The sequence below is a fragment of the Chanodichthys erythropterus genome, chromosome 2 (assembly GCF_024489055.1).
Source record: "Chanodichthys erythropterus isolate Z2021 chromosome 2, ASM2448905v1, whole genome shotgun sequence".
NCBI lineage: Eukaryota > Metazoa > Chordata > Actinopteri > Cypriniformes > Xenocyprididae > Chanodichthys > Chanodichthys erythropterus.
The window spans coordinates 17390536-17403460 of NC_090222.1; the positions used below are offsets into that span (position 1 = coordinate 17390536).

Consider the following 12925-nt stretch of genomic DNA (forward strand, 5'->3'; position numbering starts at 1 on the left):
CTGTTCTAAAAAATAACATGGAATTTTTATGATCCTCTTATTTTGTTAAAATTATTAACATCTTGCATATCGTAACTGTAAAGATAAAACATGTTTATGTAATGCTGAATAAATGATATGGAACTATTATTGATATTCCCTAACGCATCATCCAGTCTATCCCTGAATGGGATTAAAAATGAGAAAAGGAAAGAGAGGGAATTACATTTGGAGTTACGTGATGAAATTATTAGTTAAGCTCTTGCATTAAGTCTAACTTTACTTGTAATCCTCTAATAATCTCTTTTAATCTGTTTGGGCTTTGTAGGTGTGCATGTTTTTTTTTTTTCTGCTTTTAAGGATTCCTATGTATTACCCATGTATGACTTTAAAATTTCAAGCTATATGAACATTTAATATAAAAACTAAAAAACATAGTTTCACATATCTAAATATAAACCTGTATACATTATAGGTTACATCATTTTCATAATTCAGATCAACAAGAAACAGTTCTTTAAGGCAACATCTGCACATTTTCATTTTTTATAGTTTATTGAAAAACAGATCCTAAATTTAAATTTATTTTAATGTGTTTGTAAGCGATACGAAAGACATTATGTGCGCTAATCAGAACAAATGCTTCAATCATTCATTAAGAGTTGTACCAGTTGTATCTGCAGTATCGAGAATTACATTTAGTTATATTTTACAAGAAAATCAACATTCTGCATTAAAAAAGCAGATTTTTACCTGTGCACATTAATCTTCTTACATCATGTCCATCGTAATCACTTCTCCCTATTACGATCCATTAATTTTCATCTTTTTCTACCTTCTGTGCGGTTGTTAAACACAGAAGGTCTCGTCTCTTTGGTTCAGCATGCAGTTTGCCTCCTTATCCTTTTGCGATTATTTCTGGTTTTCCCCTTTTTTTGGTACAATCCTGCCCAAATCTCCTCCTTTTCCTGCCTTTCCTTGGAAATTGGTGTCACACTCTACCAAGAGCATCCATAATCCCTCTTCAGTCCATCTGTTAGCGCCGTCTCCATCTTTTTATCCTGACTTCTTTTACATCCCTCCATCCCACCCTTTTTAAACATCCCTGTGTCCCACCTGTTCTTCACACCCCTCCACTGTCCCTTACATGTGACCTGTTCTGTCCTGGGACATTACCCACCCCTCCTGTAAAAAGTAATCACTGTGTACTTCTGAGAATCACATATTGCCCTTGTCCCTGTAAATCACTTCAACAGAACACCCATCAGAATTAGTTTCTAAAGGTATTTGGTGTTCTTATGATTTTCACCCATTCCCCCCACCTTCACTCTGCTTTGCTTTAAAAAAGTCCCACGAGATGATGCATTGTTTTAGAATATTATTTACACTTTATTATTTACAAAAAACAAGACATGAAAAATTAATAAGTTATAAAAAACAATGAAGATGTGTATGGGATGTTTTTGTTACTGTATGTGTACAAATGTATAAATGAAAGGGGAAAAAGGGGAAAAAGAGAGCTGCACGGTCATCCCCAGGCCTGGGACTTGCAGTAATGGAGAACTAGTTTCCCATCACTCCCAAAACACTGTAAAACAGAGCAGAACGACAAGGTTTACCTATTAAATCAGGAAAACACACAGTTTCTTCACAGAAATGCCCACCAAAATTGCATTAAACTACATCCACTATACATTACACAGGTCATGTTAGAACAGAAATAGTCACTTGTGTAGAGAACTGTAATATTTAATTTAAATTTTTAGGTTTTCTGAATAATACAAAAATGAGCAGGAAGATCTTCAAACAGTCCATGTAGCATTTGTCTTCAAACTGGCTGGTAACATTTAACTTTACAGTAGGGCTGCAACGATTAATCGCGATTAATCGTTTGCAAAATAAAAGTCTGTGTTTACGTAATATATATGTATGTGTTCTGTGTATAATAATTATGTATATATAAATACACACACATACAGGTATAAAGTTTAGAAATATATGCATGTATTATAAATATATATATTTATATATATTTTATATTAAATATAAACATAAATATTTTATATATAAATATAACATTTTTCTTAAATATATACATGAATGTGTGTGTATTTATATATAAATAATTATTATACACAGAACACACACATATATATTACGTAAACACAGACTTTTATTTTGCAAACGATTAATCGCGATTAATCGTTGCAGCCCTACTTTACAGTGTCTTTGTTATACATGCTACATGTAACTTACTGTGGAAAATTATGCATAATTACATGCAACTAAACCAAACACTACCCCTACCCGTAACCCTATAGCAAGTAAATGTTAATTTATATTAGTACTTAGTACTTAAAAGTATAATTATACTGTGACTTTAAGACACCTTAAAATAAAGTGCAACCAAATGGCCATCTGAAATTATTTCAGTCTACATTAAATTTCCTTAAAAAGCCAGATGGGGGCAGAGTAGCATTTGGCAACACACACACACAGGTTTGTTTTGCTATATTATTGAGGACACTGCATAGACTTCCACTGATTTTATATCAGGTCAGTGATATTTTCTATCACCTAACCCAACCCCTACTCCTAAATCTACCCATCACAGAAACGTGTGCAAAACACAAGATTTAAAAAAAATCTTTTGGTTGATTTTAAACTAGTGAGGACCAGTCAATGTCCTCACTAGTGGGTTGTGAAAGTATTTCACAATATAAGTGAGGGCATTTGGTCCTCACAAGTATAGTCAAAACAAGTACACACACACACACACACACACACACACACACACACACACACACACACACACACACACACACACACACACACACACACACACATGTTTGTTTTTGTGAATTGTGGGGACTTTCCATAGACTTCAATGCATTTTACACTGAACAAACTGTACATTCTATCCCCCTACCCTGCCCCTACCCCTAAACCTAACCCTCACAGGAAACTGTGCAAACTTTTACTTTTTCACAAAAACTCATTCTATATGATTTATAAACCCATTTACATTGTGGGGACCGCTGGCTGGTCCCCACGATGTAGGTGAACTCAGGTTTATATTACATCATGGGGACATTTGGTCCCCACAATGTAATATAAACAAAAGCACACACACACACACACACACACATACATACGTGTCTGATTTTCTATCCTTGTGGGAACTCTCCATAGAAGTAATGTTTTTATACTGTACAAATTGTATATTCTATCCCCTTACAATAGCCCTACCCCTAAACCTACCCAACACAGAAAACCTCTCATGGGGACCTCAATTTAGGTCCTCACGATGACACGAGCCCCCATAAGTCAGTGTACATTCAGGTTGAAGTCCCCACTGGGATAGAAAAACATGTACAGACACACACACACACACACACACACACACACACACACAAAAACATACCTCAAAAAGCACACCCACTTCTTGGTCTGGTGACGGAGCAAATGACTGATTGACATAAATGAACTGATGGAAGAGGAGAAAAATATTGAAAGATAAAAATAAAGCATTCAGTAAAAAACTAGTTCATCTCATAATTCTTTTTTCTATTCGATTTCATGAGTAAAATTATTTTGGGTTGATTCATAAATACAATTGTATATTACTTACTACACATTAGGACAGTGATTACTCAATTTTTCCGGCAACATGACTACATACAACCTCCATTTAGAACGTTGTAGAATGTTACCGCTGGTATTAATCATCAGCAGTTTTGCCTTTTCAAATGTTCTATCGCGTGTCATTATATTTACTGAGTTGGCTCATGGATTTTATGTTTTGTGCTTCAGAAATGTGTGTGTGTGGGTGGGGGGGGCTCGGGGGGGGGGTATGGTCAAATATTGTGTTGGACAACAGGGGGCCAAAGGTTAAGCTCGCTGAGCTAAAGACTGCCGGGAAATGACATACCATTTTCAAGACCGGTTCCCTTGCACACGTGTTAAAGGGATAGTTCACCCAACAATTACAAATCTGTCAGCATTTACTCACCCTAAAGTTGTTCCAAACCTGTATAAATTTCTTTTGTTCTGCTGGACATAAAGGAAAATATTTTGTAACCAGTTTGTAACCTGGCCACTTTGGGGCACCATTGACTTCCATAGTAGGAAAAAAAAATACTATGGAAGTCAATGGTGCCCCAGAACTGTTCAGTTTCCCACATTCTTCAAAATATCTTCCTTTGTGTTCAACAGAACAAAGAAATGTATACAGGTTTGGAACAACCTGAAGGTGAGTAAATGATGACAGAATTTTCATTTTTGGGTGAACTATCCCGCACAGCTTTCAAAAATATATTAACTCCACCAGATGAGCACAGATGGGCAACTTTGACACAGTTGCTTTTCCAGACAGGATATCAGAGAGCAGCAATGAGTCATGTCATTTACATTTACAGGACATTGACTCAAAAGGACAAAAGAAGAAAAGTAGCAGATCCGCCATTGCATGCAAAGTTTAAAACAAGAACCAAAACAAAAAAAGATGGACAATTATATGCTGCTTTGTTTACTGTTCTTGGAAAAGCATGTTGATCTATATCGCTCTTTCTGCACTCTTCTTTGACAACTGCACGATACATCACAGCTGCATATTGCCACCAAGTGGCCTCTTCTGTCTCAACATTCACCTTGCACATGTGCTATTGTACGCGGATCCTCCTGATGATGAAAATTACATGGACAGTGTGCAGACCGTCATGGAATGTGGATGGCCAAAGTATACTTTGGGCTTTAACGTCAAGATGAATACCTTAAATAAGCTTTCTAAAGGGGAAAAATGAGTAGTTGTGTTCTATTGTTGTTGTCACAGTGGTCTGGCAGAGGAGGCAAAGACTCCTGTAGAGCCCACCCTGACTTGCACAGCTTTTTAATGAAATGAGGTAGCCATAGTGGGGGTGAATAACATACCAATTGTTCACTAGGCTCCAATTTGAGAAAGCGTGAGATGAATTGAGCGAGTGACTGCACTGTCCTCCCTCGCTCCACGGACCATTTTTTGGTCTTCATGATGGGCGTATCACCGACAGCCTTCAACAGCACATCAACTGAAAGATTAAAAGAGAACACAATTACATAACTCAGAAAATCTCTGTGGATCATACTTATTAAGAAGCTGAAACGTATTACATATTGCACTTTTAAAAGTGTACTTAAGTGTGTAATGAAACTCTCATTAAATACACTTAAGTTACGTTGTAAAACAGTACAATACTGTATATTACACTTAAAAAAGTATTTTTATTCAAGTATGCAAGGCCTACACAGTAGATAATCACACCTAATATAGTGTGACCAAACATTTTTAAGATCTTAAGTGCGCAAGTGTACATCCAATACAATTAACTGCACTTTATCCACAAGGGACTGCTAATTACTGTTTGATGTCAAACTATTTTTTGTGAACATTTAAAGCAAGCACAAATTTAAAAGTATATTACTCTGTACCTCAATAATGATGCGAAAGGCTCTATTATAAAGACATTAGGCCTATATAAATACGTTAATATGGTACGATATGGCCATAGGGTCCACAAAGGGGTTCCCACCGTAGCAATAAAATGTGATTTTAATACTATGCAATATCTTGTCATCTATGGTTAAATGATTATACAAGAATGTTTTAGGCCATTTAGTTCATTAAAAAGGCGAGTAGGCCTATTTTTCTTTAAAATCATGACAAAAATTAAACTCTTACAAACCCTGTCATGGCAAAGAAGCACATGCCTGCTTGCCCAGCCATTGGCTGTCTACATACAAACGGAAAGCTCATTGGCTGGCAGACCTGTCAATCTTTGCAAAATCGCGGAAGTAGCTCGATAATAACCCTACCCGAATTAAACACTGCAGCAGCGTTTAGTAATTAATTTATAACAGTTTATCTGTCATTTATATAACTCATACTCTTTTTCTTCTCATCCGATGATCCAGTGTGTTCAGTGACAGTGTGTTGTGTCGAATGTTCATCTTTTTGATTTTCTGTAGGAGATTCTGCGTTGTCAGACATCCTCCGACATACACAACAGGCAGCAACACGAGCGGACTGCGCAGGCGTACCGAACTGATTTTTCAAATTAAAAGTCTCTGAGGGCATTCTATTTTTAAATAGGCTACCATAAAAAGAAAACAGTATTTATTAGAGATTTAGTTATTATTTTATTTAGTTTACATAATTAGTTTAAATTCAGTTTAGGATAATAAATTCGTTTTAATTTAGTACCAGCAGATTTTAAGGATACTTAAATGTTAACTTATAGACTAATCACTTATAAACAAATCACACCACTGGATGGCAACATTTTCATAAAAGTGGTTACATAAGATGAGAACTTCTGGAAAGCTTGTTAGTGTGTGGGTCTGGCAAGTGATGAATAGATATGCAAGCTGGTATGAGATCAGCTGCACTTCAAATGTAGGCTAAGTACACTGTTTACTTTGATACACTTCATAGCTTCACAGACTTGTATCCCTTAAAATGTTTTACTCACAGTACAACACTAAAGGCCATTCAAAATATAGAGAATTTACAGGGGAGCAAATATAAATCCATGTGTAAATAGGGCATACTGCTCAGACTTACTTGTTCATGTAAATGGATATTCTCTAATCCAGTGAACTACTCCTTCAGTCTTGCTGGGTTTTATATGTGACCTCATACATTGGCAACACTTCCAGCCATTCATCATTGTACTAGTAACCCTAGTGATATTGTGTTTTAGTATGACGTAAGCTGTGCTAAGAAAGAGGAAGTGATGTGATGTGATTCATGGTTCAGCTGCAGCATCCTTGAATTCTCTTTCCAGGCAGGAAATGTGGGCCACCAAAGCAGAAAGAATGTCAGTTGTAGCCTTTAATCTCTCATTCATTCAAAGATCTCAGTTTTCTTAACCCTGTTAGCCTACTGTATCATATTTGATGCATGAATTTCAAATCTAAGCTGTCAACAAAATAAAAAAAGGCTGGAAAAACCTGTTGTATTCAACCTTCTACGTGCCTTCTGTCCTCTGATTGATGGTTCATACTTTTTAGCAAGTCATTTTAGTATTGTAAAAATGCCATCCTTTAGATCACACCCTTATGCTGTGAAATCTTTAATGATTTTAATAAAGTAAATATAATAATAACTTTTATATTATCATAATATATCAGGATGAACTTTTAGTACTGGATAGAAAAAAACTTGCTTTATATATATTGCCTCCCAAAATAGAAGAAATAGCTTTGATCATAAACTAAGCATTTAAATATCATCCTTCTGAGACATATTATTGGGAGATATAGAGTGTTGACTGATATTTATATGCATTGTATGTAAGTAGTCTTATACTGTCATAAAAAAATCTCATTGATGTACATTAAAAGTTAACAAAATGTCATCTTAATCTTTGGCCATATAACTCCATATTCTGATGATCTCCATATTCACATATATCATACAAGTCATAAAAGCCTGATGCATCAGACTTTCTTTTTCATATTTCACGCTTTTAACTCAAAGAAATCAAAGTTTTTCATCATGGCCTTTGTACTTCCATTATAATATTGATGGTGAAAGTGATAGGCCTATACATGGAGATACAAAAACAAAACAGAGCATTAGAACAGGTTCTGCTTCAACAAGCTGTTTAAAATGTTGACAGACCGGATTCCAAAATGTGATTCATCCATGGCAATCAAACACAATGTACACACAGGCATAACAATAACCCTTACATTTTAAATCTCTCCTCACTTTAAAAAAAAATGTTTGCATCACCTATTTTTGCTAAAGATGATCATTAGATGACCAATTGCCTTGTTCAACTTTAGCTCCACTTTTACTCCTGATTCTACACTTGAGTGAGGTTGAAAATTCAAAACGAAATCAAAATTTTGTTGTGAAAGAAAAGCAATGCGCAGACTATAGGGCAGATCTGCGTCAGTCTGTACTTTCATTCACTATCACATCTGCAGCCAAAGCGCTCCCATGTAAAACTCACGTCACTTCCTTGCCCATCCCTAAAGGAAAAAAAAGAAATATCGGAGAGAAGAGCGACGCCAGAAAAGTCAGTAAAAGAAGGAAAGCGAAGATATTTAAAGAAACATTTGGTTAAAAGGAGAACAAATAGGCACAACCCCGTTGACAAGCATACGGTGATCAAAGTAAGTCTAAATTCCCTCGTTTTGAAGGAAACCGATTCGATAACTACGTTGGGCGCGTAACTTTTGCAGTTACTCCCACTTTAAGAGACCTTTATTGCATCAAACTATACTATTTGATACACACGTTGATTTTTGCTCTGTTACAGCTTCATTGAACAGGGCGACTCACTCCTGGGCAACAGGCAGGTCTTCTGCTTAACATTTAAAAACCACTGGTAAGAGTTACTTGGCTGCGATTACTCTATTACATTTTCTTCTAATGTGTATAAAATGCATATAAAAGTTCTTTTATAATATTTATCAGTAGAACTATCCTCATAATTTTGTATTTTATAACCTACTCGTGAATAGATCTGTTAAGGACGCCAAGAACTGATACCCTTTCCAGCTGTTGCAGTTGTTTATGAATAGGTCAGGACACATACATTTCGATATTACTCATTCTTTCGAATAAATAAGCGTCTCATATGATACCAAAAAGGGATTTTTAACAACTATAAAGATTTAAATGATTAATTTTTCAATTATTAATAAATTGTTGAAGCATGAAAAATTAATTTTGAAGTATTAGAAACTATCACTGAGCTTCAGACGTATTTTATAGGCTCCAGAAAAGTGTTATATTTCTGTCTGTTAATTATTTAATCAAATTAAGCTTTAAAATAGATGTCTGTGGCGTAGGCACGTTCATAATGTTTCTCAGCCCTCGCGAGAATGCCTGAGGCAAGAATGCATTTAAACACATACAAGTCCGAGCTTGGATTTGGCGTCTGTCAGCTCCTCTTTTTCACAACCTTTACGCAATCATAGCTTTTATTTTGTGCAGCGTAATGATTTCATAGGTCTACCTGATTATGGATAAACTATGGAAATCTATAGATTTAAGACCAAAGTTGTATATATCACCCTCAGCTCACTCAGAACTGAGCAGTTGAGTCCCACTGAATTGAATTAGTCCCACTGAATTAGTTCACTTTCAAATAAAATTTTCCTGAAAATTGACTCACCCCCATGTCTTTCTTTCTTCAGTCGAAAAGAAATTAAGGTTTTTGATGAAAACATTCAAGGATTTTTCTCCTTATAGTGGACTTCAGTGTCCTCCAGACGGTTGAAGGTCAAAATGACAGTTTCAGTGCAGCTTCAAATGGCTTTAAACGATACCAGATTAGGTATAAGGGTCTTATCTAGCGAAACGATTGGTCATTTTCGGAAAAAAATGTATATGCTTTATATAAACAAATGATTGCCTTGCAAGTGCTTCCGCTTTCCGTATTCTTCAAAAAGTTTACGCTGTACTTCCTACACCTTCCCTATTCTACTTACGGGAAAAATGTAACAGGCGCCGCGTTCGTTCCGTAAGTAGAATAGGAAAGGCGTAGGGCATACAGTGTAAACCTTTTGAAGAATACGGAAATGCGGTTTTGACGGAAACACTTACAAAGGCGATCATTTGTTTATATAAAGCATATCCTGGAATGTTTTCATCAAAAAAATTAATTTCTTTTCGACTGAAGAAAGAAAGACATCTTGGATGGCATGGGGGCGAGTAAATTATCAGGAAAATTTTATTTTAAAGTGAACTAATCCTTTACGGTTTTACAGAGAACTGAGGAAAGAAATATAGGAATGTCAATAACAAGCAACATTAAATAATAATTATAATATAATACCAGAAGATATGATATTATATTACAGTTAATATAGGAGATTTATGTATGTGAATAACTTTAATAATGAACTATAATATAATATAATGGTTAACAGTAAATCATTTAGTTCATTAAATGTTTTTATTACACATTTCCCTTCATCTGACTTTGCAATTTCGTTCCTCAGTTGCTACCATGCCTCTCCACAAATCATCTCGAGCCCCTCGTCTGGACCCCACCATGATCTCCGCTCCCCTGGGTGATTTCCGTCACACCATGCACATTGGTCGTGGTGGAGATGCTTTTGGTGACACCTCCTTCCTGTCCAGCCATGGCCCCCCTAGTCCTAATTCCAACTCTGTGGAACCAGTCGGGGCCGCCACTGTAGAGACCACAGACATTCAGATGAACCATAATGATGATACTGAATATGCAGAAGATACCAGTCCAAGTGAGCTTCGGCACTCTGATTCAGTTTCCTCCTTTGACCTCGACTTGGATTTAGGGCCTTCGATTTTAGGAGATGTACTGGGAGTGATGGATGGACTGACCATGGGTTCTCGCAAAGACACCGAAGAGGTGTTTAGTCCCAGCAAGGGCTCAAGAGATGTGATGATGTCACCAAGGAGTGCTGCCAATGAGCTGAATGAGAGGATGAGAACGGAAAGTGTGACTAAAGAGGTGAGCCAACGAGATGAGCAACTCAACGAGATGAATGGCGTGAAATCAAAGGGGCTCAGGCCTAAAGTGCGATTCAGCGACAAACGTGATGAGATCATCGGTCGACAGGAAGTAATTGAGGGGCTAGACGTGGAAGGTGAAGAAGAAAGCAGCTTGAGACCAAATAAGGAGATGCAGGAGATTAGTGGGCAAATGGTTTACGACAAAGACCCAAGACAAGCAGAGATGGTTAATCGGAAGGAGGACAACTCTCCAAGCCCCTCTTCCTCAATGAGCTCAGAATATGAGGGAGTCTCACCGTTGGACCGGAGGAGAGAAGACCAACATCTTTCAGAAACAGATTCAGAGGAGGAGGGTGTCAACGGAGAACAAGGATACACTTTTGAGGATGAGTTCGATGATGAGATTGGACTATAAGAAGACATTGCAAGAGATTTGAGGACCAAAAATAAGTCTTTAGCATCGTTGACGGATCATGACATGTGAACAGAATCATTCTTCAAAAAAATCCAAACACAGAGAGTTAATGAAAATTTCCTTCTTGAGGTAATAACTGGACTATTTGGAGCTCTCTTTTCCACACTTTTGAAGTTTACGATGGTGTTTGCTCATTTTCGAATCTATTTTATGAAAGGAAGACTATGTTGTGGTTTTGTCTTTTTATTGGATTTTATAAATACAAATTTTGAGAGTCTCAAAGTGGACAGCGTGACGTCTTAAAGAATAACCTAAGAACAATTTTTTGCATACATTTCCCAAGGTCTCCGTTATATAAAACACTTTTTACTATTTCCACTTAATAGCTCCGTTGTAGGGCACTTTACCCTCTTCAGTTAACTGGATACAGCTTTAATCTCAATGGAGACTGACTAAGGTGATGCTTAGAATAACAGTTTTTTTTTTTCTTCTTTTAAGCCAAACGCCACATGCAAAGTTATTAATTATTGTTTATATTATGGTTATATACAGTGCCTTACAAAAGGCACTTAAGATGATTTCCAACTTGGTCTTGCCTAGTTTCACTGAAAAGCCAGCGAAGAAGCTTTTCTTTTTGTGGGAAGATGCAAGGTTGCTGAATGCATTCACAAATGCTGGAATTTTCTCCTGGGAGTTTTTGTTATTATATATACATACATACATACCCTTAAATGCAATAAGCAATCAGATTGCTTTTTGTTTTTGGAGTGTAAGAATGAAAAGCACACAATATAGTTACACACTACAAAATAGTCTTAAAGCTAAACAAGTGCAAAAGGCATAGTTTTTAAACTGTGAATGAATAAACAAACTCATATTCTGGTTGATCATTTGTGTAGGTTTTGACCAGATTCATAAAGGGAAGCATGAAAAGCTAAAATAGGTTGAGTTTATTTTTTAAAAACAGTTGCTTTTTATCTTGCTTTCACATTTGATTGATTTGAATACTAAAGATTATGTAACAGACAATCAGTAATTATTTTACACTCAAAACCACTCTGCCAACTGAAATAATGTAGATAAACCAAAAAGTGTAATTAAAAGTTTTATAAAACGGTTTGTAGCATTTTGTATTCTTTGAATGTGCTGATGGGAGGTAAATGCATTTCTGTAATTCTATTTTTTATCGATATATATATATATTTTTTATTTTAAAAACAGGTAAATAAATGAATTCTTTGCTATCTTTAACTCCCTCACATTTTATTTCGACAGCATCAGTGTGGGATAATTTTGCCTGATGATTTATGTATGTATGGATGTGTGGGTGAATGAACGGATGAATGTTTAGTTCCACTCAAAACTTTTCAGAATAATTCTAAATTACATGATATGGAATTTTTGTAATTGCTGTTCTCCATCAACAAACGCCAAATCCATGACCACGAGTCCAGAATTAATTGGCTTACGTCATCAACTAAGGATCAAAGTACAACAAGCCTGGAAAAACAATGACTGGAAGTGGAGTATTTACAAAAATATTTTTTAAACAATTTTGGCCAAAAATGTAAACAAGCCATTTCTTCATACTTACACTGGAGGGCATCCTTCTATATTAAAACCATTTCCTCTTTCCAGCAAGTCACTGAATCATAACATGATTTTATCTAGTTTTTAATCTAGTCTTAGCAAATTTCCTTCAGTAATCTTTAAAGGTTGGCACTGAAAACAGCTGTCTAAAGCAAAACATACAGAGGGAATTGAGGAGTTCTCATTTTTGTTTCATGAATAAATAAAAACTAACAATACATTTGCCTGTTTATTATAATATATATGAAGGGTACTGTGGTTTTGAAAACAAACCTTAATTAAAACCTTCAGTCTGCCTTTAGCAGCTTCAGACTGAAAGACTAAAATATCTTCCTCTGTTATGTCCATTAAGTTGCCTGAGAATTTTTTTTTAACTGAACAGATACCCAAGCATTTCTTTTGTCAATATGTTTTTAAAATTAATAAAAAAGTCAGACAACCAACAGACT

General features: G+C 35.8%; 2 protein-coding genes across 3 annotated transcripts; one reads left to right on the forward strand and one right to left on the reverse strand.

The window, feature by feature from the left end:
* Nucleotides 1-1290: 1290 nt before the first annotated feature.
* atg12 (ATG12 autophagy related 12 homolog (S. cerevisiae)) lies at nt 1291-6035 on the reverse strand. Its single transcript, XM_067393357.1, has 4 exons — nt 5902-6035; nt 4909-5045; nt 3404-3466; nt 1291-1567 (listed from the first exon to the last, which is right to left on the reverse strand). The coding sequence occupies exons 1-4, from the start codon at nt 6002-6004 to the stop codon at nt 1508-1510; spliced, it is 363 nt and encodes a 120-aa protein (XP_067249458.1). The 5' UTR covers nt 6005-6035; the 3' UTR covers nt 1291-1507.
* A 1953-nt stretch (nt 6036-7988) lies between these two features.
* Nucleotides 7989-12884, forward strand: cdc42ep5 (CDC42 effector protein (Rho GTPase binding) 5). 2 transcript variants are annotated; one of them, XM_067402957.1, is made up of 3 exons: nt 7989-8139; nt 8286-8354; nt 9976-12883. In XM_067402957.1, exon 3 carries the CDS (start codon nt 9984-9986, stop codon nt 10884-10886), a length of 903 nt encoding a protein of 300 aa, XP_067259058.1. In that variant the 5' UTR covers nt 7989-8139; nt 8286-8354; nt 9976-9983; the 3' UTR covers nt 10887-12883. The 2 variants fall into 2 exon arrangements, with proteins under 2 accessions (XP_067259058.1, XP_067259065.1); XM_067402964.1 differs by lacking the exons at nt 7989-8139; nt 8286-8354 and adding an exon at nt 8379-8550 and having other exon boundaries at nt 9976-12884.
* Nucleotides 12885-12925: the final 41 nt, after the last annotated feature.

Coding starts and splice junctions, on each gene's coding strand:
- atg12 (XM_067393357.1), bottom strand. CDS start 6,004: ATGTCTGACAACGCAGAATCTCCTACAGAAAATCAAAAAGATGAACAT. Junction 3,467..4,908: donor TGGAGCCTAGTGAACAATTG/GTATGTTATTCA, acceptor CTCTTCCATCAG/TTCATTTATGTCAATCAGTC. Junction 1,568..3,403: donor AAGTGGGTGTGCTTTTTGAG/GTATGTTTTTGT, acceptor TCTGTTTTACAG/TGTTTTGGGAGTGATGGGAA.
- cdc42ep5 (XM_067402957.1), top strand. CDS start 9,984: ATGCCTCTCCACAAATCATCTCGAGCCCCTCGTCTGGACCCCACCATG.